Source organism: Macaca thibetana, chromosome 1 (genome assembly GCF_024542745.1).
Source record: "Macaca thibetana thibetana isolate TM-01 chromosome 1, ASM2454274v1, whole genome shotgun sequence".
Taxonomy (NCBI): Eukaryota; Metazoa; Chordata; class Mammalia; order Primates; family Cercopithecidae; genus Macaca; species Macaca thibetana.
Genome location: NC_065578.1, coordinates 114,266,382 through 114,292,970, shown reverse-complemented (window position 1 = coordinate 114,292,970; position 26,589 = coordinate 114,266,382). Strand labels below are relative to the sequence as shown.

The 26,589-nt window shown below is 35.5% G+C and overlaps 2 protein-coding genes across 2 annotated transcripts in view; one reads left to right on the top strand and one right to left on the bottom strand.

Moving 5' to 3' along the window:
• Positions 1 to 26,589, top strand: part of SIKE1 (suppressor of IKBKE 1) — a 278,198-nt gene that overhangs the window by 83,718 nt on the left and 167,891 nt on the right. The window lies entirely within an intron of this gene.
• The window catches only part of SYCP1 (synaptonemal complex protein 1), a 111,758-nt gene continuing 85,706 nt past the window's right edge, over positions 538 to 26,589 (bottom strand). Inside the window, exons 28-32 of the mRNA XM_050748443.1 lie at positions 11,272 to 11,331; positions 7,494 to 7,670; positions 4,146 to 4,289; positions 1,106 to 1,195; positions 538 to 1,010 (exon numbers count right to left, since the gene is read on the bottom strand). Coding sequence (XP_050604400.1) covers positions 873 to 1,010; positions 1,106 to 1,195; positions 4,146 to 4,289; positions 7,494 to 7,670; positions 11,272 to 11,331 — 609 coding nt within the window. The 3' untranslated portion in view covers positions 538 to 872. The remainder of the gene's footprint in view (positions 1,011 to 1,105; positions 1,196 to 4,145; positions 4,290 to 7,493; positions 7,671 to 11,271; positions 11,332 to 26,589) is intronic.

Here is a 26,589-nt window from a genome sequence, read left to right as displayed (position 1 = left end):
CAGATTCAGCTGCTGTTTTAATCATATCTTCATTCGAAATTCACTTCAGTAAGGGATATCATACCTAAAACGTAGCCTTCTTTATACTCCTTAATACTCTTCCCTGTTTTATTTTTCTTCTTAGCAGTTATCATTAACTAATATAATGTTTTTTTTTATGTTTTTAATTGTCTATTTCCCTCACTAGAATGTAAGCTCTAGGAAAACACAAGTTATTTTTCTGTTTTGTTCACTATTACATCCCCAGTATCTAGAACTGTTTGACTCTTAGTAAACATCAATAAATATTTGCTTAATAAATGTTGTATAAATGAAATATTTCAGGAAGTCATACTGGTATAGCCACTTTTTCCTGCCACTAAAAGCCATTTCTCAATTTCATAAAATAAAAAAGTCAAAGCTGCCTCAGAAGTACAAAACTCCACTACAATGCTCTCAAGACTTTAAAATGAATAATATTATCTCTAAATTACAATGATGAGCTGTTTATACGACCTAACAGAATCAATAAGAAGCACTTATTTGCATCCAAAATATTTTAATAGTAAAGAATAAAGAATTACTCTCAATAATGCATTCCTAGCATTCAAAGGCTAACTTTACAAATTTGAAAACTTAGTAAAAACAGTTTTCATGAATACAAGAAAAAGTAACAACAAAATATAATCATCTAATTATCTGAATATAATGAGGTTTTCAGACAATATGTAGTTAACATTTAGGCTAAAAATATAAAGAAACACAAATCATTCACGCAAATATTTTTTAAAAGTCTCAACTTCCAGATAAAATTTGGCTCTGGCAAATAAGAACAAAACATTAACTATAAGTTTAATGTTATTAGGCTCCTTAACTACACTGATTCTCTGAAATTAAACAAATAACTTTTCTGCTTCTTTTAGTTTTTTTTTCCTATCCATTTTAGCAATTACAGCCCAACGGTCCTCCCGCATTTTTCTTATAGCTCCAAACTTCATTGTAGATCCAGGGGTTGTTAGAGATGAAGGGGCCTGAATACAAAATAAAATTTAAAAATCATAACATGTTTAATTTTTTTAAGTGCAGCTTTTGAAATTTGCTTTCTGGAATAAAATTTAAAAGCTACCTTTTTTGGTGTTTTGACACAAAGATGAGAAGCTGGTGGATTATTTTTCCTATATAGTGTTTTCAATGTCTCTTCTTCTGAAACCATGCTCTTGAAGAAAAATTAAAAAATATGATGTTAGGGTTACCATCATTAATATTATATTATTAACATTTTGTCAACATATCACATGTGAGGAGAACAAAGAGTGGAAAGAGGAAGGATGAAGAAGGGAGAAGGGCAAAGGGAGGAGGAAAGAGAAAGAAGATTATAGAGAGAAGAAAGAAGACCAAACAAAGAAAACAATAACAAAATAAATCAATGGGCCAAGAAATGACCTAGATTTTTATTCTATTAACTATATTACTGAAAGGCTATGTGAAATACAAGACATGTGTAGTGAGTAGCACTTCTCTACTGATTTCTATTTCAGTTTCAGAGTCTTGATAATACTATCTTGTCCTCCTTCCCTGACCCTGTTTATTCAAACTCACACTTATAATAAGTATTTATAATTCTATAAAAAATTATAATATTATCTATGATCCAGCAATTCCACTTCTGGATATATACTCAATAGAATTGAAAGCAGAGTCTTAAAGAGATAATTGTACAACTATGTTCATAGCAGCATTATTCACAATAGTTAAAACATAGAAGCAACCCAAGTATCCATCCATGGATGAATAAATAAGCAAAATGTGGTGTATATATACAATGGAATATTATTCAGCCTCAAAAAGGAAGAAAATTCTGATATATGCTACAACATAGATAAACCTTGAGGACATTGTGCTAAATGAAAAAAAAGCCCCAAAGGGTAAAGATGGAAAAAGAAGAAAGGAAAAAAAAAAAAAAAGACAGATATGCTTCATGTAAATTCCTGGAAGTTGCTTCAGTCAGTAGGGGTTGAAACACTGAACTCTGATGTTTGAAGGCCAAGTCCTATTGCCCCCTCTGGCACCAGCAAGTCACTCAAGGAACATGAGCATGGTTTCCTGACATAGGACTGTAGGCTGGAGAGACTGGTAGCTGCTATCATACTTTAGGCTGAAATCAACGTAAATTAACTGCAATTTACCAGCTAACCTTTCCCCTGGAAGCTATAAACATTCAAATAACATTGCATATTTACAAAATAGTTACTTCAGACAGTTTCTGCCAGTATATTTGTTGTCTATGTAGAGAAATGGATTCCTGGCACTTCCTACTCCACCATCTTCCTGAGATCATGCTCAACAACCCATTTTTAAATCTTAATTTTTATAATTTGAATGTTCAAAATTTAACTACAGGAGCTAAGAAAATTACAAAATGACTAATAGGTTCATATAATAATTATAACCACGAAACTCATTGTGAAATGTGTTTTTAGACTAGTTTGAACAATTGTGTGCAATTCTATAATACTGTAATATGTTTATTGTGTTGCAAGTTTGTGATGCTCCTTTTAGAAATGAAATGAAATCATGTTGAATCATTCTGAATCTCAGATCAGCTAAGAAATTGGCCTAAACTCAAACTGCTAGAATAATAGCAGGGATTACAACTCCAGAATGTTCAATTCTAAAGCTTATTTTCTTTCTAATTCTCATTACATTTTTATATATCTGGACTACAGTTTGAATTGGCAGTTATTATGTGCAATGCCTTACATAGGCTATGAAGCCAGACTGTGTTCAAATTTTGGCTCCATATCTTAGTATGTGATCTTGAAAAAAAAATACTTTCGTGACTCAGTTTCCTCATCTGTAAACTGGAAAGAACAGTATATACTGTGATCTTTTAGTATCCATGGGGGATTGGATCCAGGATCCCTCCATGCATACCAAAATCTGTGGATGTTTATATAAAATGATATAATATTTGCATGTAACCTATGTACTTCCTCCTATATACTTTAATCATCTCTAGGTTACTTATAATATCCCATACAACGTAAACACTATGTAAATAGTTATGTTGTATTCCTTTCTTATTTATATTATTTTCTATTGAATTGTTATTTTTTATTTTTTTCAAATATTTTTGGCCTGTAGTTGGTTGAATACACACATGTAGAACCTGTGAATACAGAAAGCCAACTGTATTTCTAAAGGCTGGAATTGTTATAAGAAATAATTAAAGTAATCGTCATTGTATAAAGTGTTTACAATAGTACCTGGTTCACAGTTTTAATTGTTAAGATGTTAATCATTATCTATAAAACAAAGGGGTTCTGAAGTAGGGACTCTGTAAGTTAACTTCAATAATTAGGGTTTTAAGACTTCAATTACTCATTATTCCAGAAAAAAATGAAAATAGAGGGTCCCAAAGCAACAGAAAAGCTTGAAGGATCTTCTAGTTATAAATGAGAATAATAAATGAATTTAACTGGGATTTTGTCATTAAGAATTTTTGGTGCATTGCTCCATTTACTCTGGTATGGTTTACCTTTTTAAAAAAAATTAAATGAATCTAAGCTTAATTATTCTCAATAAACCATTATTATGCCTTCAGAAAATAGTGGTATATGTGCATGGGAGTAATTAGGGATACAAAGTGCTAGAGGAAATAGCTTGCTTAAACACGTTCTCCTTAATACATTAACTTCTTTAGAGTGATGGAAATGTTATAGTCGTCAACAAATACCTTGATATAAATATCAACCAGTGATGTAAAATGAGCATGTATAATATGCAAAATAGAGGGGATGCCTAAATAACCGATTTGGCTACAGTAAAATATTCACTCCATCTCTCTTTTTAAAAATATAGTAAGAACTCCTTTATGACATTCTGCTGGAAAACAAGACAATGATTAATCATATCATATGCCCATTGTGCTATATCAAGTATTTTCAAAGTGCCAGGTTTTCTGAAATTTACAGGGAAATTATTTGAACCCTAATTTCTCTAAAATGCTGCAAAAGCACAAGGATCTGCATTTTAGCAGAGCTCCACTGTATATCAGTATTGCAATGGTAGGTACTATGTAAATATATTATACATGTATATCAAGGAAAATTGTATACAAATAAGTAATATAAATAAATACTAAATATTATTTGTAAAATTTTTACCAAAAGATCAGTAGTTTCTGAACTATCTGAATTAATATCAAATTCAAAGGCCATTTTTCTCTTTTTATTACTTTCTTCAATGGGTATATTCAGGTTTTCTCTTTGCTGTAGTTTTGGTTTTGTTGGTGTCTTCACTGTATATGCCTATCCAAAAATAAAAAACAATATATTATCATATCAAAATATGCATTATTAATAAAGGATTTCACAAATAATTTTAAGGCAATTTGAGTCCTTAGCAATCAGAAACTTCCATTATTATTGGCAAGTATATGAGGCAAAAATTTTGAGTAAGAATTAAATCAGATGTTTTTGATACTGTAAGTTGTCTTTCTTCAAAAATTTTACAATGGTAGACTTTCTTTGCCCTTCCTTTAACTTGCTGAAGAAAATAAGAAAGAGAAAGAGTGAAACAGAGACAGACACACTCCAGATTCAGCAATCAACAATCTTAGGGGCCTTAATATTTCCAATCATGATCTCAAAAAATAACTGGGTGAGCTTTTCTCACTCCACAAAACTCATTACTTTGTGAGAAAATATGCTTGCTTATTTTTATATTGGTAAAGTAATTCACATGTCAATGTTTCACATTCTAATTTTTATAATTTGTAAAAGTATCTTTTAAAAGTAAGGTCAAAAGCCAAGCACAGTGGCCCATGCCTGTAATCCCAACACTTTGAAAGATCAAGGCAGGAGGATTGCTTGAGGCCAGTTCAAGACTAATCTGAGAAACATAGCAAGGTCCCAACTCTAAAATTTTTTTTAATTAAAAAAACATAGCCAGGTATGGTGGTCCATCTCTATAGTCTCAGCTACTCAGGAGGCTGAAGCAGGAGAATTGCTTGAGCCAGTAGTTCAAGGTAGCAGTGTGCCATGATCATGTCACTGTAGCCCAGCCCAGGCAACAGAGCAAAAGCCTGACAAAAAAGACAAAAACAAAACAAACAAACGAAAAAAGTTAAGGTCAAAGACATCAGCAAAAACGGCAGAGTAATGAGCTCTAAAAATTCACTCCTCCATAAAAAACATAAAAATACTGGTAAAAACTTGTCAGAATCAGTTTTTTTTTTCAGAACTCTGGAAATTAACCAAAGGCTTGCAGCCACCTGGAGAGCACTTATTCTTTAAAAAAAATAAAATAAAATGGTTGAACCTCTTTAGGAACCCCAAACTTTGTGGTGTCTTAACTTCCCCGGTCCCATCCCCTGTTCTAGCTCTATGTTATCCTTAAAGAATAACAGCCCACATTCCTGGTGCAGCCTGGCAGCCACCAGACAGAACAGAACAGAATTGAAGCTCTTTCAAAGCTTTATTCCCAAAGAATTGTCATTATTTGATTTGTCTGGTGGGTCTCTGCAAGATCCCACTTAAAGGCTGATGGCTGATTACATTCAACCTGAGCGCTCACTAGTGAAAAAATGCCTTCTCCTTGGTGTGTGTGTGTGTGTGTGTGTGAAGTAGGGGGCAGAATTTGTCAAAAACAACAACAAGTGTTTTAACTTTGCAGCAACATGAAGCAGTGATGAATAGTTGGGACAAACAAAAGACTAACCAAAAACCTTAAAAGAAAAGCTAGGAAATGAAATATCCATGGGGGCTTTGAAAAGCTCTGACATATTCCTGGAAATATAGAGTGCCATGCATATGTGTAGGGCTATCTACAGGCTCAAGAAAGTCCTGAAAAGGCCCTAAGTTTTCAACACTGGCTAATCTTGAGATTCTGTACAAGCAGGAATGGAAAGCTAAGGCAGAGTTGTCAACTACCTGGCTGAGTGTTGAAGGCATGCCCTTACACACATATAATAGAGACCTTTGACAAACATCGGGAAATTTATTGATTCTAGGCATTTAAAGAAATTTCTGTCCAAACATTAGCTAAAAACTAAGATAATCAAGGAGAGCCTTTAGTGGCACTCACAACAAAAAATACAAACTTTACAGAATTAGTCTAGAAAAGTTACAAAACAAACAATAAGTACAACAAGGAGCAACAACAAATAATGGGAATAGGAGAGAATCTGATTTTCAGAGTTGTTATATTTTAAATGTCCAGTTTTAAACAAAAATTATGAGACATACAAAGAAAGAAGAAAGTATGGCCCAAATAGAAAAGGAAAAGAACAAACAATAGAAACTGTCCCTGAGAAAGCCTTGACATTGGACTTACTAGGCAAAGCTTTAAAGTCAGCTATTTTAAATATGTTTGAAGAGTTAAAGAAAATTATGTCTACATAAATGAAGAAAAGCATGAAAACAACATCTCACTAAATGGAATATCAATAAAGAGAAACAAATTATAAAAATAACCAGATAGAAATTCTGGAATTAAAAAATGCAATAGCTGAAATGAAAAATTTACTTGAAGGGCTTAATAGCAGATTTGAGCAAGCAGAAGAAAAATCCATGAACCTGAATATAATTCAACTGATATGGAATAGAAAAAAAAATGAAGAAAAACAAAAGTCTCAGAGACTTGCAGACACCATCAAACACACCTGGGAAACTGAGAAGGAAAAGGCATGACATTTAAGCTTAGTGGGATGGAGACAATTGAGATCCTTTTCCTTTCAACTCCCAAGACAAGTGAGGCAGGAACTCCAAGAGCATCTTTATAAAGAATACTAGGAGTGCTTCCTAGAAAGAAAGACTGGCATCTCATTCCCTAGTTAGATACGAACCTAGGCAGCAAATTTGTTTGTCTTTGTATCTAGCTGAGGAGAGGAAAAGGAAACAAGAGAGAGGAAAGAGAGATCAAAGGTAGAGCATCTGCACTGCCATTTAGCATGGCAAAGTTGTATGAATTCCCCACGGATTAAGTGGATGTATGGAAGACATTCAGAATTGGGCCACTTTGCTAGAGGCATCTGCTCCAAGATGACTGCTAAGGACTACAGATGCAAGATGATGTGGGGTAAACAGCAAAGGGAACTAGTAACTGCAGTGATGCTATAAAATGTCAAGTCAGAATCAGATTTCCCGTGTCAGGGCCTTAAACACTGATAAATAACTAGTAAGTTATGAAATCTGCCCAAGATGACATTAAGCTGTGGACAGTGATAGAAAAAAAAGAAATAATTTCATATCGAAGGCCAGGCACAGTAACTCACATCTATAATCCCAATACTTTGGAAGACCAAGACAGGAGGATCAGTTAAGGCCAGGAGTTCAAGACCATCCTAGTCAACAGAGCAAGACCTTGTCTTTACATTTCATGCTGATACCACAAAAAAATTGAAACTTTCAAGAAACTAGTTATATATGTGTGCGTCACGCCACGTATATGGTGATAACAGAACTTTATTTACTAAAAAAATTACTACTAACTTGGAAAGTTTAGACACAAACCTTTGGTAATGGTGTAGATAAAGTATTTTTGGCAGATGTCCACAGATAGTCTCTTTTATCTTTGGATTTGCCATGATCAACTGATGTGAAATTTCGAGATATAGTTTGTGAAGGAACTGCTTTAGAATCAAATTTCCAATACATTTCAGGTGTTTCCAATAAAGATGTCTGTGTTTTCTGCATTGAACAACAAGAGTGAATAAAACCATCACTAAATGTCATTTTAATTATTTATTTCTTTAATTAAAGTGCAGCAACTAGTAGAATTAACAACGAAATATGCAAATTTATCCCCAAATTTATCATTGACTAGATAAGTTTGAATAAATTACAGTTATCTTCTTTGTTACTTGCCCATTTAAGATGCAAATGTTATCTGCCCCTGCCTGTCTTCACAGAGCATCTATGAAAACAAATAAGATATCTTGGAGGTCGTTATTCTCAGCAAACTAATGAAGGAACAGAAAGCCAAATACCACATGGGCTCATTTACAAGTGGGAGCTAAATCATGAGAACACATGGACACATACAGGGAGACAACAACACACACTGGGGCCTATTGGAGCATGCAGGATGGGAGGAGGAAGAGGATCAGGAAAAATAACTAACGGGTATAGTCTTAATACTTGGGTGATAAAATAATCTGTACAACAAACCTCCATGACAGATGTTTACCTATATAATAAATCTGTACATGTACCCTGAACTTAAATTTTCAAAAATGAAAACAAGATATCTCAATTCTCTGACCAAAAGTTGAGGATTCTCTTCAAAAAATAAAAAATCTGTACTCCTGGTGGCAAAAAGCCCTAATCTATGGTTCATTACAATAGCCTAAAAGTCAAAAGGAAATCTATTCTAATTTTCATTCATTCTCTTTCATACATTGATACTTCTTTTTCACCTATAAAAAATATCAGTCTTTTCCTATCCACCAGCCTACTTTGCCTCCAAAAGCAAGGGGAATAATTATGAAAGTAAAGAATGAGAAAAATTTTCAAGGAAAAAACTGAGAAAATGGCTATTTGCTTCAATTCTAAATAAATAAATTGCAAGTTTAAATACTTGACACTTTTTTCAACTCTATTTCCTCAGTTCTCTTTCACGCTACCTTTGTATACAGCTTCTTTTAGCACCTGACCTAGCTTTCTAGTAAAAGCTAGTAATAGTTGCTTTAGTGGGATTCTACATGAAAATGAAACTCATGCTCATCACTTTCTATTTCACCACTTTCTTTGGTCGCTACCATCTCCACGAATACAATCGTGGCAATTACTCATATGAAAGAAACAATAGAGCACACATACACACAAAGGGACTACAAAGACTAAATTTGAAAGCATGGTGGCTGAACTTTCAGTGCGTTTAAATTAGGGTATGTGATAAAGAGGCAACTACATGTACTATACAAAAATCATTGAACTGGGAGCCAAGTACATAACATGGTCTTTTCTCCTAGATCTTTCCTATCTTTCCAGATTATTTAAGTAAATCTTCAAGTATCTCCAAGCTTAAATTTATTCATCTGTAAACCAAGGGGCTAAATGAGATGGCTTATATCTTTCCTGCCCAGTTCTAGTGATCTGTCATTTCATAATCCTTTCTCCAGCAAGTATGAATTTTTTCAGAGTTGCATTTCTGTATCCTTTTCCCTACATATTTATACATCATAGTTGATGACAAAATTTTGATGAAAGCAATTTTTTTACTGCTGTCTGGATTCATCGGGGTAAACTTTGGAACCTCCAGAATGTAACTGCTTTCATGGACAAATTGTTTCTCCCTACAAGTAGAATGACAATTTAAGGTCACTGCACCACCTTGTGGCCATATCTGGAATTTGACATTTCCCTGGTAGCCTAAAGAAAATTCTCCTGCATGTGAAAATACTGAGCTATCCCTTTCCAGAACACATGATGGAAACATGTACTTCCTTACAAGTTACATTCTTTTTTGGAAGGATGTAACATTTATAGTTATGCATGTAGACAGAAAATTCACAAATTTCTCTGTTGTATTTTTCAAACAAACATTTATAAGGCATGTGCTATGTGCCAAGCACTATTTTAAATGTTTTACAAACACCATCTCATTTAATCCTCATAACAACTTTAGGAAATAGGTATTATTATTATCCCTTTATAGATGAGAAAATTGAAACACGAAGAAGTTAAGTAACTTGTCCAAACTCAGAAACGTTTGGTAAATTTAACAAGACTTATGTTTCAGTAGTGTTGGAATAAAGTATAGTAAAAAATAAAAATAAAAAGCCTAGTTAAATTTCTTCATTCATCATTTTTTTCATTTTGCAACATACATATGGTTCATTTTCCAACATATATATCTAGACTCTCAGATAAAATATATGGCATTTACTAATCTACTTGATAATGGAAACATACAGAATTATACATGAATCAAAACATCTCTATAAGAATGTGATACAAACTTTCATAATATGAACACATTCTAAATTTAGAAAACACTATTGGAGATTAACCAATTTGCTTATATTAATTAGATACTTCCGTAAGTCTATATCTAACCATTCTGGCTAGTTTTATTATGATTATAATTTCTCCAAATATAATGTTTCCAAGTGTCTAGCACAGTGTCGGAAACATACAAAGCACTCAATATTCACTTACAGGTTCAATACATCTTTTCTTTATTCTCTTTTAACCCAAATGTAATAAAATGTAAGGAACTGTTCTCAAACTACTCTGAGTGTCGTTTCCTTCCAGTTTAACTATAATCATAGCAACCTCTGTGGGAACTTAGAAGACTATATCACTATATGTAAAGAAAAAATCATTTTAACCAAAAATTTGCTAAATCAAAATTATTCTGCAACAATCCTATAGTATCAGATAGGTTAGAAGCTGAGGGGTATTCTTCTTCTCTATGACTGATGTTTCCTTCCATATGCAGGGAGTACCACCAGGGTAACATTCCAAACCTCTTCCTGGTTCCTTAGGGGAGAAAAAGTTACTTAATGTGATTGGTGAATTTAAAGAAAGCGAGAAGTTGGTCACATACAGCTCAATCTCTTCCTTATTCCTCCTCTTGAGAACTAAAAGAATTACACATAAATTCTGCTCTACTCCTTTATAACCTAAGTTTTACAAGACCAGACGATCAAGTGGGTAGACCTATGCTATTTAAGCTCTACTTGTGACAGTAGATAAATTTTTCTAATTTGGGACTTCAAGATTAAGAGATCCTCTTGCCTTCAAATATAAACTGCATTCTCCAGTATTTAAAATATTGATACTTTTTAATAAAGTCTTCAATAATAAAAATATTATTTTTATTCTCCCTTGTCTTTCGCAGTTGGTTCGGAACATAAGTGAGGAAAACAGGATGTCATTTATTATGCCCCCTCAAAACCCAAAATTAGACATAATCTAAATAAGTTTTAGAATTGTTTATGAAAATATTTTGCCTCTAACATTAAAAAAATTTTAAGAAACACAGAAGTACCTAATTAAATTAAAACTATAATAAGAATTGTAGAGACAAACTGAAATCTTTTCTTTCTTCTTTTTTGTTTCTGCATTAGGAAACCTCTAAATCTCCAAATGACAAAAATTTTGAAATTTTTAGCTAAAATGCTTTTGAATTAACAAATAGCAAGAAATAATTTAGGAAATGAAATTGTATGAAATATTTAAAATGCTATTGCTATTTTCCCACTTATAAACAAAAAAATCATTTCTAAGTAGATGTTAGAAAATGAATTTATATTTTAAAACTATGAGAATTATATGCTCTTACCTTGTCTTTTTTTTCTTTAAGAGTAGCTGTGTTTTCTTTTGCCTCTCTTTTGAGTTTTTCCTATTAAAAATAAATATCAAGTACAAATAACATAATCATCACTATGATCACAAATGAATATTATCAAAATCTTTTTTAATGAGTATTAACAAAGAAAGATGACTAACCTCTCAATCTTATAAAGTAATAAAAAGAAAAAAAGAAAAGTTAGTTCCTTTCTACAGAGGTATTATTTGGTTTTGATTATCTTTTCCTTTATTCTAATCAGTCTCTAGTGTATATCTGTAGACTTTTGAATAAGTCTCTTAAAACTCTGAATGTCAGCTTTCTTATTTGTAAAATAAAGTTAATGGAACAAATTACAGAATGAGAGATACGCACAGGTAACTAAGCTGTGAAAAGTTGCAAAAAGATCTAAAATATTGTGAGCCTTTATAGGCAGAATTAGATTTTTCCATGCATGTTGAGAAAAGGTGTAGTTCAGTTAGACTTTCAATAATGAACAAGTTTTCAACAGGGGATAAGTAGAGACGAGGGGTAAAAGGAAAAACTAAGAAGCAAAAATCATCACATGAATAAATACAGAAAAGAGCACAATACTTAGGAAATAATACGTAACTTTTGCTGAAGAATAGGGTATGTGTATAGTCAAGATAAAAACGGAAAGGAGAGCTGTGGTCAGATTGGAAAGAGTGATATGCTAATATCACTAGATAGAATTTACTCAGTAAGATAAAAGAAAAGCCTGGCCTACATAAATGAATATGTAGGGTGCCTGTAATATGACAACCATCGGAAGAACAAAATTTTTACAACTCCAGGGAGTATTAGATGTCTTAGAAAGTAAAAATCTCCAAGTGTGCAGAACTTTAGGCAGTAAAACTTGCCCATGATGTCTATGGCAGTATCTATCCTCACTGAATACTTTGCATACACCATGTTATCTCTCCCGCAGCATTGCTCCTAACCACAGAACTCACTTCACTATGAAAGAGGCTGGCTGCAAACTGATGTAATAGTATTTACTACTGTTCTTATTATGTATCCTATCATCTACCAATGGTTGATCTTCAGTTATAGTGACAATTGGAATGTATACTCTAAGGGGCTGGCATGCTGTCTTTTAAGACAAAGTACATTTCCTAAACCAGCAATATCGTAATGACTCTCAGAATATGTATCTTGGCTTCTAGAGGACAGAGAGAGAAACCATTGCCCACAACTGCACTGTCTCTGCAATTCTGACTTTTCCTGGTCTGGAGATCTTGGTAAAGTCTGTTCTAATAAAATATATGTTTCCAAGGTGTGAAACAGTTCATACAAGAATGTGCATCTTTAGTGGTAGCTAAATAATCATCAGTTCCCTTAGACCAAAGAGATGGCCATACCTTTAAGGTTCCTATTTAATCTGAATAAATAAAATATGCCAGTAATATGGCCTGGCAAACACAGGGTTGACTTGAGCAACCAGAGTAGATAATGACAGCCTTGTGAACAAATTTTGGATCTAAATAAATTTATCAGCCTATAGCCATTTGAATAAAAAGGAAGCCTGGTACTCTAGTGGAAAAGTTCTGAAATAATATAACAAATACATACTACATCCTTCCTACTATATTATGCACTAAGGATTAAAATATTAAGACATGGGTAATTGCACATCAACTAACTTAATTCTTGGAAATCTATAATGCCACTATTTTTTCACTAATCAGAGTGCAAGCATATCAGTGTCAAGCAATAATTAGAATTTTATCAGAGTCTACCTCATGGTGAGCCCATGGAACCATAAACCTATCTTGTGCTCATTTTTTTAGACTCTAAGTATATAGTTTGAATAAACTCAATAAAAGGAATAATCCCCATGTTTGTTCTGACCACAGAGTAACAGATTTTAAGGTTGAAAGGACCAACTAGAACACTTTGAATCTCTCTCTCCATATCAAGATAGTAAACAAATTTCACATTGCTAGGCAGAGATTAAGGCCCCATTAAATTAATGAAAGATACAGGAAAAATGATTTATCATAATCCCCAAAAGCCAATCTATTTTAATTAGAAGTTAAGACGGTCATCTAGTAACAGTTTCCTATACCAATGGGCTTATAGGTAAAGTGGGGATTGTCATATTAACTGACAACTTGGAAAAAAATTGCATATAAAAGATGAGCTGAATCTATGTAAATATAAAGCTCAAGTTAAAAAGATATAGGAATCATAGTTAAATAACAGAATATACATTTTTACCAATCTTGACAATGTAGAATAATAAATACTAAAATTGTATATGCAGAGGAATATGAAACAGGAGACAGTATTAGATACATTATTTTAAAATATAAAGGTAATCAATAAACTAATTTAAAAGGCTACATACACCTTCCAAATCAACCAACGTAAGACACACTCACACACACACACACACTTTAGAGAATAAGGAAGAAAATAAGTACTACTATGTAATGAAAAATAAGATGATAAAAACATCATTAAAATATATAATCAATGAAGAGTTAATATCCAGAATCTATAAGCAACTCCTACAACTCAACAACAAAAAATTGGATTAAAATTATTATTAACCCAATTCAAAAATGGGCAAAAGACTTGAATAATTAAACCACCAAAGAAGATATACAATGTCCAACAGGCATATTAAAAATAGTCACCATTGCTAGTCATACAAGAAATGTAAATCATAGCCCCATGAGATATTGCCTACACACATTAGGATGGCCACTATCAAATGAACAGGACTTAACAAATGCTGATGTGAAGAAATTAGAATCCTTATGCACTGTTGTGTGGGAATGTCAAATGGTACAGTCACTATGGCCAATATAGAGGTTCTCAAAAAATTAATGATACAGTTGCCGTATGATCCAAGAATCCCACTTCTGGAAATATATCCCAAAGAATTCATAGCAAGATCTTAAAGAGATAGTTGCACACTCGCTTTCATTACAGGATTATTCACAATAGCAAGAGGTAGAAGTAACCCAAATGTCCATCAAGAGAAAAATAATAAGGAAACTATGGTATATACATATAATAGAATATTATGCAGTCTTTAAAAAGGGCATCCTGTTACATACTACAACATAGATAAACCTTGAAGACATTATGCTAAGTGAAATAAGCCAGTCACATAAACACAAATACCATATGATTCCACTCATATAAAGTATTCAAAATCAGGAACAGAATGTACAAATGCCAAGGACTGGGAGGAAGAGGAAAAGGGAACTCGTGTTGAATGGGTATAGACTTTTGGTTTTACAAGATGGAAAACTACCAGAGATCTGTTGCACAACAAGGTGAATATACTTAACACTGCTGAATGGTACATTTAAAAAGTGTTAAGATGGTGCACTTACTGTTATATGTTTTTTATCACAATAATGAAGTTAAAGTACAAACCATTCAACTTACGCATATCAACATAAAAATGCTAAATGAAATATTGGCCAGCATAATCTAACATCATATTTTAAAAATACATGATGACCAAATAGAGTTTATTACAGAAACATAAGAATAATTCAAAACTGATACATATCACATCAACAAATACAATCAGGAAAACTAACCTATTAGTCAAAAAAAGACTCTTGGGTTACAGATTCAATCAAGGTTAATAAAAAATAGACAAAAACACAGGAGACAAATACAATAAGAAAGTGAGGGTCACAATATGAACACCAGATAAAGCTGATTTGGGGGCAAAAAGACAAAAATAAAGTATACTATTTCCAAAAAAAAATGAATTAGCATAAACTTTTGTACAACAAATAGTATTCATCAAAATATGCAAGGCAAAATTAGTAGAGAATTCAAAAGGAAGAGAAAGATAGTAGTAACAGAACCCATAACTCCTTTTAGCTCATGATTGATCAAACAGAAAAATTATATAAGAAATTTAAAGTATATATAATTGAAATGCAATAAATCAAACTTCTTGGTAAAGACGGTAAAGTCAGATTACAAAATCTTCCTTCTCCTAAACTAACAACAACAACAAAAAAAAAAAGCAAGAGAGGAAGAGAGGAAAAGAAACACAAATAGTTAAAAACTGGCAAAAATACATTCAACAACAAAATCATACAATCTCATGCTATAATCTCTAATACTAGTGAGGCTTAGTAAGAGCCACAATATACAATTGTGCTCATTTGACCCCACTCACTGTGGCTCCTCACCCTATTACTACTTGTAGAGTATTGGTGAAAGAAAATGAAAATATATAATAATGAAAGTAAAGGTCACTAATATACCTGAATTTTGTAAGAAGAGATTTGAGGACATAAATAGGCAATCCAGGAAAAAGATGCCTAGAAAATGCATAATGAGTGATCAGTCGGAAAAACCACTTAAGTTTATATTTTGGTCTCTCTCGATTGGAGAAAGGAGGCACAACCATAACCATAAAGAATTAGTTATCCTTGCCAATAAACAGAACATACTAGAAATAAAGTCAAAAGATAAACTTCTTGAACAGAAGATTCCCCTATAAGAATACAAAGCACAAAAAGAGACTCACTAAGAGCACCAGGTAAATTTTATCTTTTTCTCTGGGCTCCTCTCATCATCCTGTAAGTGGAATATCCCGAATCATGATATTTATATCTTTGCACTCACAAAGCTGTGCAAGTGACGTAACAGAGCTTGAAAAGACTGGTAAAATGGCCAAAATAAATAACCACAGCTTATCCTATCAGACAGACACACAGGCCCCAGGGCTCTACACTGAGCTGGTAAAAAGATCTGAAGCCTGAGGAAAACACATAACAAGAAAACTACAAAACACTGGACTTAATCTGCACTATAGACCAAAAGGATCTAATAGATATTTATAAATATTTCATCCAACAGTTGCAAAATAAACATTCTTCTCCTAAGCACATGAATCAATCTTAAGGACAGACCATATGCTAGCCGCAAAACAAGTTTTAAACATTCAAAAATGGAAATCACATCAAGTATCTTCTCTGACAACAACGAAATAAACCAGAAATCAATAACAAAGGGAATTTGGGAAACTATAAAATCACATGGAATTTAAACAATATGCTCCAGAATGACCAGTGGGTCAATGAGGAGATTAAAATGGCAATCAAAAAATTTATTGAAACAAATAATTGGAATAAAACACAACAAAATCTATGGGATACAGCAAAGGCAGTACTAAGAGGGATATATACAGCTATAAACATCTACATCAAAAAAGAAGAAAAACTTCAAATAACCTAATTACATATCTTAAAGAACTAGAAAAGTATAAGCAAACCAAACCCAAAGTTAGTAGGAGAAAAGAAACAATAAAGATCAGAGCAGAAATAAATGAAATTGAAGAAAATGATACAAAAGATCAATGAAACAAAAAGTTTATTTTTTTGAAAAGATATATAGAAGGACAAACCGTTAGCCAGACAAACTAAAAAAAAAAAAGAGAGAAGCCTCAAATAAATAAAATGAGAGTTGGAAAAGGAGACATTACAATCAATACCACAGAAATTCAAAGGATCGCTAGTGGTTACTATGAGGTAAATATATGCCAATATTTTTAAAACCTAAAAATAAATAAATTCCTAGACACATACAATCTACAAAAATTGAACCATGAAGAAATCCAAAACTTGAAGAAATCAATAACAACTAGCAAGACTGAAGCTATAATAAAAAGTCTCCCAACAAAGAAAAACCTAGGACCCAATGACTTTACTGCAAAATTTTACCTAACATTTAAAGAAGAATTAATACCACCCCTGCTCAAAGTATTCTGAAAAACAAGAGGAGAGGGGAATACTTCCAAACTCATTCTATGAGGCCAGTAGTACCCTTAAATCAAAACCAGACACAAAGACACATTAAAAAAAGAAAATTAAAGGCCCATAACCCTGATGAGCATTGATGCAAAAATCCTCAAAAAAATATGGGCAAACCAAATTCAACAATACATTAAAAGATCACCATCATGGCTGTGTGATCTATCCCATGGATGCAAGAATGATTTGACATACACCAATCAGTGTGATATATCATATCAAACCATATGATCATTTCAATGGATGCTGAAAAAGCTTTTGATAAAATTTAACATCCCTTCATGATTAAAAACCCTCAAAAAAAACTGGGTATAGAAGGAATGTATCTCAACATAATAAAAGCCATATATGACAAACTCACAGCTAGTATCATACTGAACGGGGAAGTACTGAAAGCTGCTAAAGCAAGATCTCAGCCCTACACACTGGAGGTCTGGATATAAATTTGGCTCTGTTGGCTGTTGTGGGAGTACAGAGGGAGTGAAACTGGCCTTGCTGGCTGTGTGGGAGCTGGGTGAGGCCTGTCAATGCCAGCTTTCCCCCTACTTCCCTGGCGACCTGTACAAAGCATCAGAGGCAGCCATAATCCCCCTTGGAACTTAACTCCATTGGCCTGAGAACCACTACCCCACCCCTCACAATGGTGGCAGCAAGCCCCGCCCAAGTAAAGTCTGAGCTCAGAAACGCCTAACACTGTCCCCACCTGATGGTCTTTCTCTACCTGACCTAGTAACTGAAGACAAAAGAAATAAACTCATGGGAGCTCTACGGCTCTGCCCATTACCTGAGAAACCTGAATACTTATCCAGGTGATCTTAGGCCAAGCTTGTATCCCTCCACACTACCATAGATGATGCTCTCTTGAAGGCAACACCACGTGGCTGGAGGCCAACCAACTCAAAGCATTACAGCAACTCTTAACAGATCAACCCTACTCCGAGGAAGGGGAAAACAACAGCTAATTCCACCACCTGTAACACCCTGGCCAACCAGAGGTCCTGAATCTGTTCACATCACAACTTCACTGCCAGCATAACCAGCATTTGAGAAAACCAGCACACTAAACAAAACTACAAGCAGGGACTCTCACAGAGTCTACTTCACTGCCCTGCTACCTCCACCAGAGAAGGTGCCGGTAGCCACGGCTGAGAGACCTGAAGACGAATCACATCAGAGTACTCTTTGCAGACACTCCCCACTACCAGCCTGGAGCCTGATAGCTCTGCTGGGTAGCTAGACCCAGAAGAGCAATAACAATCACTGTGGTCATGCTCTCAGGAAGCCCCATCCCTAGGGGAAGGGGGAGAGCACCACATCAAGGGATCATCCCATGGGACAAAAGAATCTGAACAGCAGCCCTTGAGTCCCAGATCTCTCCTCTGACATAGTCCATCCAAACTAGAAAAAAAAAAAAAAAGAACAACAATTCTGGTAATATGCCAAAACAAGGTTCTATAACACCACTAAAAGATCACACTAGCTCACCAGCAATGGATCAAAACCAAGAAGAAATCTCTGAATTGCCAGAAAAAGAATTCAGAAGATTGATAAGCTACTCAAGGAGGCACCAGAAAAAGGTGAAAACAAACTTAAAGAAACTTAAAAAATCATATAGGATAGGAGTGGAAAAATAAAATCTCCAAAGAAATAGATATCATAAAAAAAAATCATAGCTTCTGGAAATGAAAGACACACAGAAATGCAAAATACACTGGAAAGTTTCAACAATAGAACTGAACAAGTAAAGGAAAGAACTTTAGAGCTCAAAGACAAGGCTTTCAAATTAATCCAATCCAATAAAGACAAAGAAAAAATGGGGGCAGGGGGCTGGCAAGATGACCAAATAGAACAACTCTGGTCTGCAGCTGCCAGTGAGACCAATGCAGAAGGTGGGTGATTTCTGCATTTCCAACTGAGATACCCAGTTCATCTCACTGGGACTGCTTAGACAGTGGGTGCAGCCCACAGAGGGTGAGCAGAAGCAGGGTGGGGTGTTGCCTCACCCAGGAAGCACAAGGGACCAGGGAACTTGCTCTCCTAGCCAAGGGAAGCTGTGAGGGACTGTACCATGACGGATGGTGCTATGCAGCCCAGATACTACACTTTTCTTATGGTTTCTGCAGCCCGCAGACCAGGAGATTCTGTTGGATGCCTACACAACCAGGGCCCTGGGTTTCAAGCACAAAACTGGGTGGGTGTTTGGGAGGACACCTAGCTAGCTGAAGGAGTTTTTTTTTTTTTTTTGTACACCGGTTGCGCCTGAAACTCCAATGAGACAGAACCGTTCACTCCCCTGGAAAAGGGGCTGAAGCCAGGGAGCCAAGTAGTCTTGCTCAGTGGATCCCACCCCCATGGAGCCCAACAAGCTAAAATTCACTGGCTTGAAATTCTCACTGCCAAAACAGCAGTCTGAAGTCAACCTGGGATGCTTGAGCTTGTTGGGTGTGGGGGAGGGGAGTCCATCATTACTGAGGCTTCAGCAGGTGGTTTTCCCCACACAGTGTAAACAAAGCCACTGGGAAGTTCAAACTGAGCAGAGCCCACTGCAGCATGGCAAAGCCGCTATAGCCAGACCGCCTCTCTAGATTCCTCCTCTCTGGGCGAGGCATCTCTGAAAGAAAGGCAGCAGCCCCAGTCAGGGGCTTATAGATAAAACTCCCAGCTCCCTGGAACAAAGCACCTGGGGGAAGGAACACCTGTGGGTGCAGCTTCGGCAGACTTAAATGTTCCTGCCTGACAGCTCTGAAGAGAGCAGAGGATCTCCCAGCACAGTGCTCAGCTCTGCTAAGGGACAGAATGCCTCCTCAAGTGGGTCCCTGAACCCTGTGCCTCCTGTCTGGGAGACACTTCCCAGAGACTGACAGAAACCTCATATAGGAAAACTCCAGCTGGTATCTGGCAGGTGCCCCTCTGGGATGAAGCTTCCAGAGGATGGAGCAGGCAGCAATATTTGCTGTTCTGCAGCCTCCGCTGGTGATACCCAAGTAAACAGGGTCTGGAGTACACCCCCAGCAAACTCCAGCAGACCTACAGAAGAGGTACCTGACTATTAGAAGTAAAACTAACAAACAGAAAGCAATAGCATCAACATCAACCAAAAGGATGCCCATGCAAAAACCCCAACTGAAGGTCTCCAACATCAAAGACCAAAAATAGATAAATTCATGAAGATGAGCAAAAACCAGAGCAAAAAGGCTGAAAATTCAAAAAACCAGAATGCTTCTTCTCCTCCAAATGATCACAACTCCTCACCAGCAAGGAAACAAAACTGGATGGAGAATGAGTTTGATGAATTGACAGAGTAGGCTTCAGATGGTGGGTAATAACAAACTCCTCCAAGCTAAAAAAGCATGTTCTAACCCAATGCAAAGGAGCTAAGAACCTTGATAAAAGGTTACAGGAACTGGTAAATAGAATAACCAGTTTAGAGAACATAAATGACCTGATAGAGCTGAAAAACACAGCATGAGAACTTCATGAAACACACACAAGCATCAATAGCCAAATTAATCAAGAGGAAGAAAGGATATCAGAGACTGAAGATCAACTTAATAAAATAAAGTGTGAAGACAAGATTAGAGAAAAGGAATGAAAAGGAACAAACAAAGACTCCAAGAAATATGGGACTATGTGAAAAGACCAAACCGACATTTGTTTGGTGTACCTGAAAGTGACAGGGAGAACAGAACCAAGTTGGAAAACATACTTCAAGATATTATCCAGGAGAAATTCCCCAATCTAGCAAGACAGGCCAACATTCAAATTCAGGAAATACAGAGAACACCACAAAGATACTCCTTGAGAAGAACAACCCCAAGACATATAATTGTCAGATTCACCAAGGTTGAAATGAAGGAAAAAAATCTTAAGGGCAGCCAGAGAAAAAGGTCAGGTTACCCACAAAGGGAAGCCCATCACATTAACAGTGGATCTCTCTGCAGAAACCCTACAAGCCAGAAGAGAGTGGGGGGCCAGTATTCAACATGCTTAAAGAAAAGAATCTTCAACCCAGAATTTCATATCCAGCTAAATTAACCTTTATAAGTGAAGGATAAATAAAATCCTTTACAGACAAGCAATGATGAGGGATGTTGTCACCACCAGGCCTGCCTTACAAGAGCTTCTGAAGGAAGCACTAATTATGGAAAGGAAAAACCGGTACCAGCCACTGCAAAAACATACTAAAATGTAAAGACCATCAACACTATGAAGAAACTGCATCAACTAAAGGGTAAAATAACCAGTTAGCATCATAATGACAGGATCAAATTCACACATAACAATATTAACCTTAAATGTAAATGAGCTAAATGTTCCAATTAAAGGACACAGACTGGCACATTGGACAAAGAGTCAAGACCGATCAGTGTGCTGTATTCAGGAGACCCATCTCACGTGCAAAGACACACATAGGCTCAAAATAAAGGGATGGAGGAATATTTACCAAGCAAATGGAAAGTAAACAAACAAACAAAAAAGCAGAGGTTGCAATCCTAGTCTCTGATAAAACAGACTTTAAACCAACAAAGATCAAAAAAGACAAGAAGGGCATTACATAATGGTAAAGGGATCAATGCAACAAGAAGAGCTAACTATCCTAAATATATGCACCCAATACAAGAGCACCCAGATTCATAAAGCAAGTTTTAAGAGACCTACAAAGAGACTTAAGACTCCCACACAATAATAGTGGGAGACTTTAAAACTTCACTGTTAATATTAGACAGATCAATGAGACAGAAAATTAACAAGGATATTCATGACTTGAACTCAGCTCTGGACCAAACGGATCTAATAGACATGTACAGAACTCTCCACCCCAAAGCAACAGAATATTCATTCTTCTCAGCACCACATAGCACTTATTCTAAAACTGACCACATAATTGGAAGTAAAACACTCCTCAGCAAATGCAAAAGAATGGAAATCATTATAAACAGTCTCTCAGACCACACTGCAATGAAATTAGAACTCAGGATTAAGAAACTCACTCAAGGCTGAGCACAGTGGCTCACGCCTGTAATCCCAGCACTCTGGGAGGCCGAGGAAGGCCAATCACCTGAGGTCAGAAGTTCAACACCAACCTGGCCAACATGGTAAAAACCCGTCTCTACAAAAAGTACAAAAATTAGCCAGGCATGCTGGCACATGCCTGTAGTCCCAGCTACTTGGGAGGCTGACACAGGAGAATCACTCGAATCTGGGAGGCACAGGTTGCAGTGAGTCAAGATGGCACCACTGCACTCCAGCCTCGGTAGCAGACTGAGACTCCATCTTAAAAAAAAAAAAAAAAAAAAAAAGGATCTCACTCAAAAACACACAAGTACGTGAAAACTAAACGACCTGCTCCTGAATGACTACTGGGTAAGTAACAAAATTAAGGCAGAAATAAATAAGTTCTTTAAAACCAATGAGAACAAAGACGCAATGTACCAGAAGCTCTGGGACACAGCTAAAGCAGTGTTTATAGGGAAATTTATAGCACTAAATGCCCACATCAGAAAGTGGGAAACATCTAAAATCAACACCGTAACATCACAATTAAAAGAACTAGAGAAGCAAAAGCAAACAAATTCAAAAGCTGGCAGAAGACAAGAAATAACTAAGATCAGAGCAGAACTGAAGGACACCAAGACACGAAAAACCCTTCAAAAAATCAATGAATGCAGGACCTGGCATTTTGAAAAGATTAACAAAATAGATACTGCTAGCCAGACTAATAAAAAAGAAAAGAGAGAAGAATCAAATAGACACAATAAAAAATAATAAAGGGGATATCACCACTGATCCCACAGAAATACAAACTACCATCAGAGAATACTATAAACACTTCTACACAAATAAACTAGAAAATCTAGAAGAAATGGATAAATTCCTGGACACATACACCCTCCCAAGACTAAACAAGGAAGAAGTCAAATCCCTGAATAGACCAATAACAAGTTCTGAAATTGAGGCAGTAATTAATAGCCTATGAACCAAAAAAAGCCCAGGACCAGATGGATTCACAGCCGAATTCTACCAGAGGTACAAAGAGGAGCCAGTACCATTCCTTCTGAAATTATTCCAAACAGAGAAAGAGAGATTCCTCCCTAACTCAGTTTATGAGGCCAGCATCATCCTGATACCAAACCTGGCAGAGACACAACAAAAATAGAAAATTTCAGGCCAATATCCCTGATGAACATCAATGTGATAATCCTCAATAAAATACTGGCAAACCGAATCCAGCAGCACATCAAAAAGCTTATCCACCACGATCAAGTTGGCTTCATCCCTTGGTGGTAAGGCTGGTTCAACATATGCAAATCAATAAACATAATCCATCACATAAACAGAACCATGTAAAAACCACATGATTATCTCAATAAATGCAGAAAAGGCCTTTGATAAAATTCAACACCCCTTCATGCTAAAAACACTCAATAAACTAGGTAGTGATGGAACATATCTTAAAATAATAAGAGCTGATTATGACAAACCCATAGCCAATATCATACTGAATGGGCCAAACCTGGAAGCATTCCCTTTGAAAACCAGCACAAGACAAGGATGCCCTCTCTTACCACTCCTATTCAACATAGTATGGGAAGTTCTGGCCAGGGCAATCAGGCAAGAGAAACAAATAAAGTTCATTCAAATAGGAAGAGAGGAAGTCAAATTGTCTCTGCAGATGACACAATGGCATATTTAGAAACCCCTATCATCTCAGCCCAAAAACTCCTTAAGCTGATAAGCAACTTCAGCAAAGTCTCAGGATGCAAAATCAATGTGCAAAAATCACAAGCATTCCTATACACCAATAACAGACAACAGAGAGCCAAATCATGAGTGAACTCCCATTCATAATTGCTACAAAGAGAATAAAATACCTAGGAATACAACTTACTAGGATGTGAAGGACCTCTTCAAGGAGAACTACAAACCACTGCTTAAGGAAATAAGAGAGGACACAAACAAATGGAAAAACATTGCATGCTCATGGATAGGAAGAATCAATATCATGAAAATGGCCATATTGCCCAAAGTAATTTACAGATTCAATGCTATCCCCATATCAAGCTACCATTGACTTTCTTCACCATATTAGAAAAAACTACTTTAAATTTCATATAGAACCAAAAAAGAGCCTGTATAGCCAAGACAATCCTAAGCAAAAAGAACAATGTGGGAGGCATCACGTTACCTGACTCCAAACTATACTACAAGGCTACAGTAACCAAAACAGCATGATACTGGTATCAAAACAGATATATAGACCTATGGAACAGAACAGAGGCCTCAGAAATAATGCACACATCTGCAACCATCTGATCTTTAACAAACCTGACAAAAACAAGAAATGGAGAAAGGATTCCCTATTTAATAAATGGTGTTGGGAAAACTGGCTAGCCATATGCAGAAAAGTGAAACTGGGCCCCTTCCTTACACCTTATAAAAAAATTAACTCAAGATGGATTAAAGACTTAAACTTAAGACCTAAACCCATTAAAAACCCTAGAAGAAAACCTAGACAATACCATTCAGGATATACGCATGAGCAAAGACTTCATAACTAAAACACCAAAAACAATTGCAATGAAAGCCAAAATAGACAAATAGGATCTAATTAAATGAAAGAGCTTCTGAACAGCAAAAGAAACTATCATCAGAGTGAACAGGCAACCTACAGAATGGGAGAAAAATTTTGCAATCTATCCATCTGACAAAGGGCTAGTATCCAGAATCTACAGGAACTTAAACAAATTTACAAGAAAAAAACAATCTCATCAAAAAGTGGACAAAGGATATGAACAGACACTTCTCAAAAGAAGACATTTATGCAGCCAACAAACATGAAAAAAAAAGATCATCATCACTGATCATTAGAGAAATGCAAATCAAAACCACAAGGAGATACCATCTCACACGAGTTAGAATGGCAATCATTAAAAAGTCAGGAAACAACAGATGCTGGAGAGGATGTGGAGAAATAGGAATGCTTTTACACTGTTGGGGAGTGTAAATTAGTTCAACTATTGTGGAAGACAGTGTGGTGATTCCTCAAGGATCTAGAACCAGAAATACCATTTGACCCAGCAATCCCATTACTGGGTATATACCCAAAGGATTATAAATCATTCTATTATAAAGACACATGCACACATATGTTTATTGCAGCACTATTCACAATAGCAAAGACTTGGAACCAACCCAAATGCCCATCAATGATAGACTGGATAAAGAAAATGTGGCACATATACACCATGGAATACTATGCAGCCATAAAAAAGAATGAGTTCATGTCCTTTACAGGAACATGGATGAAGCTGGAAACCATCATTCTCAGCAAACTAACACAGAAACAGAAAACCAAACACCACATGTTCTCACTCATAAGTGGAAGCTGAACAATGAGAACATATGCGCACAGGGAGGGGAACATCATACACTGGGGTCTGTCAGGGGGTTGGGGGCAAGGGGAGGGATAGTATTAGGAGAAATACCTAATGTAGATGACGGGTTGTGCAGCAAACCACCATGGCACATGTATACCTATGTAACAAACCTGCACATTCTGCACATGTATCCCAGAACTTAAAGTATAATAAAAAAGAAACAAAAAAGAAAAAATACTTTTAAAAAATGAACAAAGCCTCCAAGAAGCTTGGGATTATGTTAAACAAACAAACCTAAGAAAAATTGGTGTTCCTGAGGAAGAAGAGAAATTTGGAAAATTTATTTGAGAGAATAATCAAGGAAAACTTCCCTGACCATGCTAGAGATCTAGGCATCCAAATACAAGAGGTTCGAAGAATACCCAGGAAATTCATTGCAAAAGATCATAATCTAGGCACATAGTCATCAAATTATCTAAAGTCGAGATGGAGGAAAGAATCTAAAGAGCTTTGAGGCAAAAGCATCAAGCTAACCAATAAAGGAAAACCGATCGGATTAACAGCAGACTTCTCAGCAGAAACCTTACAAGCTAGTAGGGACTGGGGTCTTATCTTTAGGCTCCTTAAACAAAATAATTATCAGCCAATAATTTTGTATCCAGTGTAACTAAGCTTCAAAAATGAAGAAAAGATAAAGTCTTTTTCAGACAAACAAATGCTGAGACAATTCACCACTACCAACCTAGCACTACAATAACTGCTAAAAAGAGCTCTACATCTTGAAACAAAACCCAAAAATACACCAAAATAGAACTTCCTTAAAGCATAAATCTCACAAGGCCTATAAAACAATAACATAATGAAAAAAAATCAAGGATTCAGGCAACAAATAGCACAATGAATGGAAGAGTACCTCACATTTCAATACTAATGTTGAATGTAAATGGCCTAAATGCTCCACTTAAAAGATACAGAATAGCAGAATGTATAAGAATTCACCAACCAAGTATCTGCTGTCTTTAACAGACTCACCTAACACATAAGGACTCACATAAACTTAAAGAGGTGGAAAAAGATATTTCATGCAAATGGACACCAAAAGCAGGCAAGAGTAG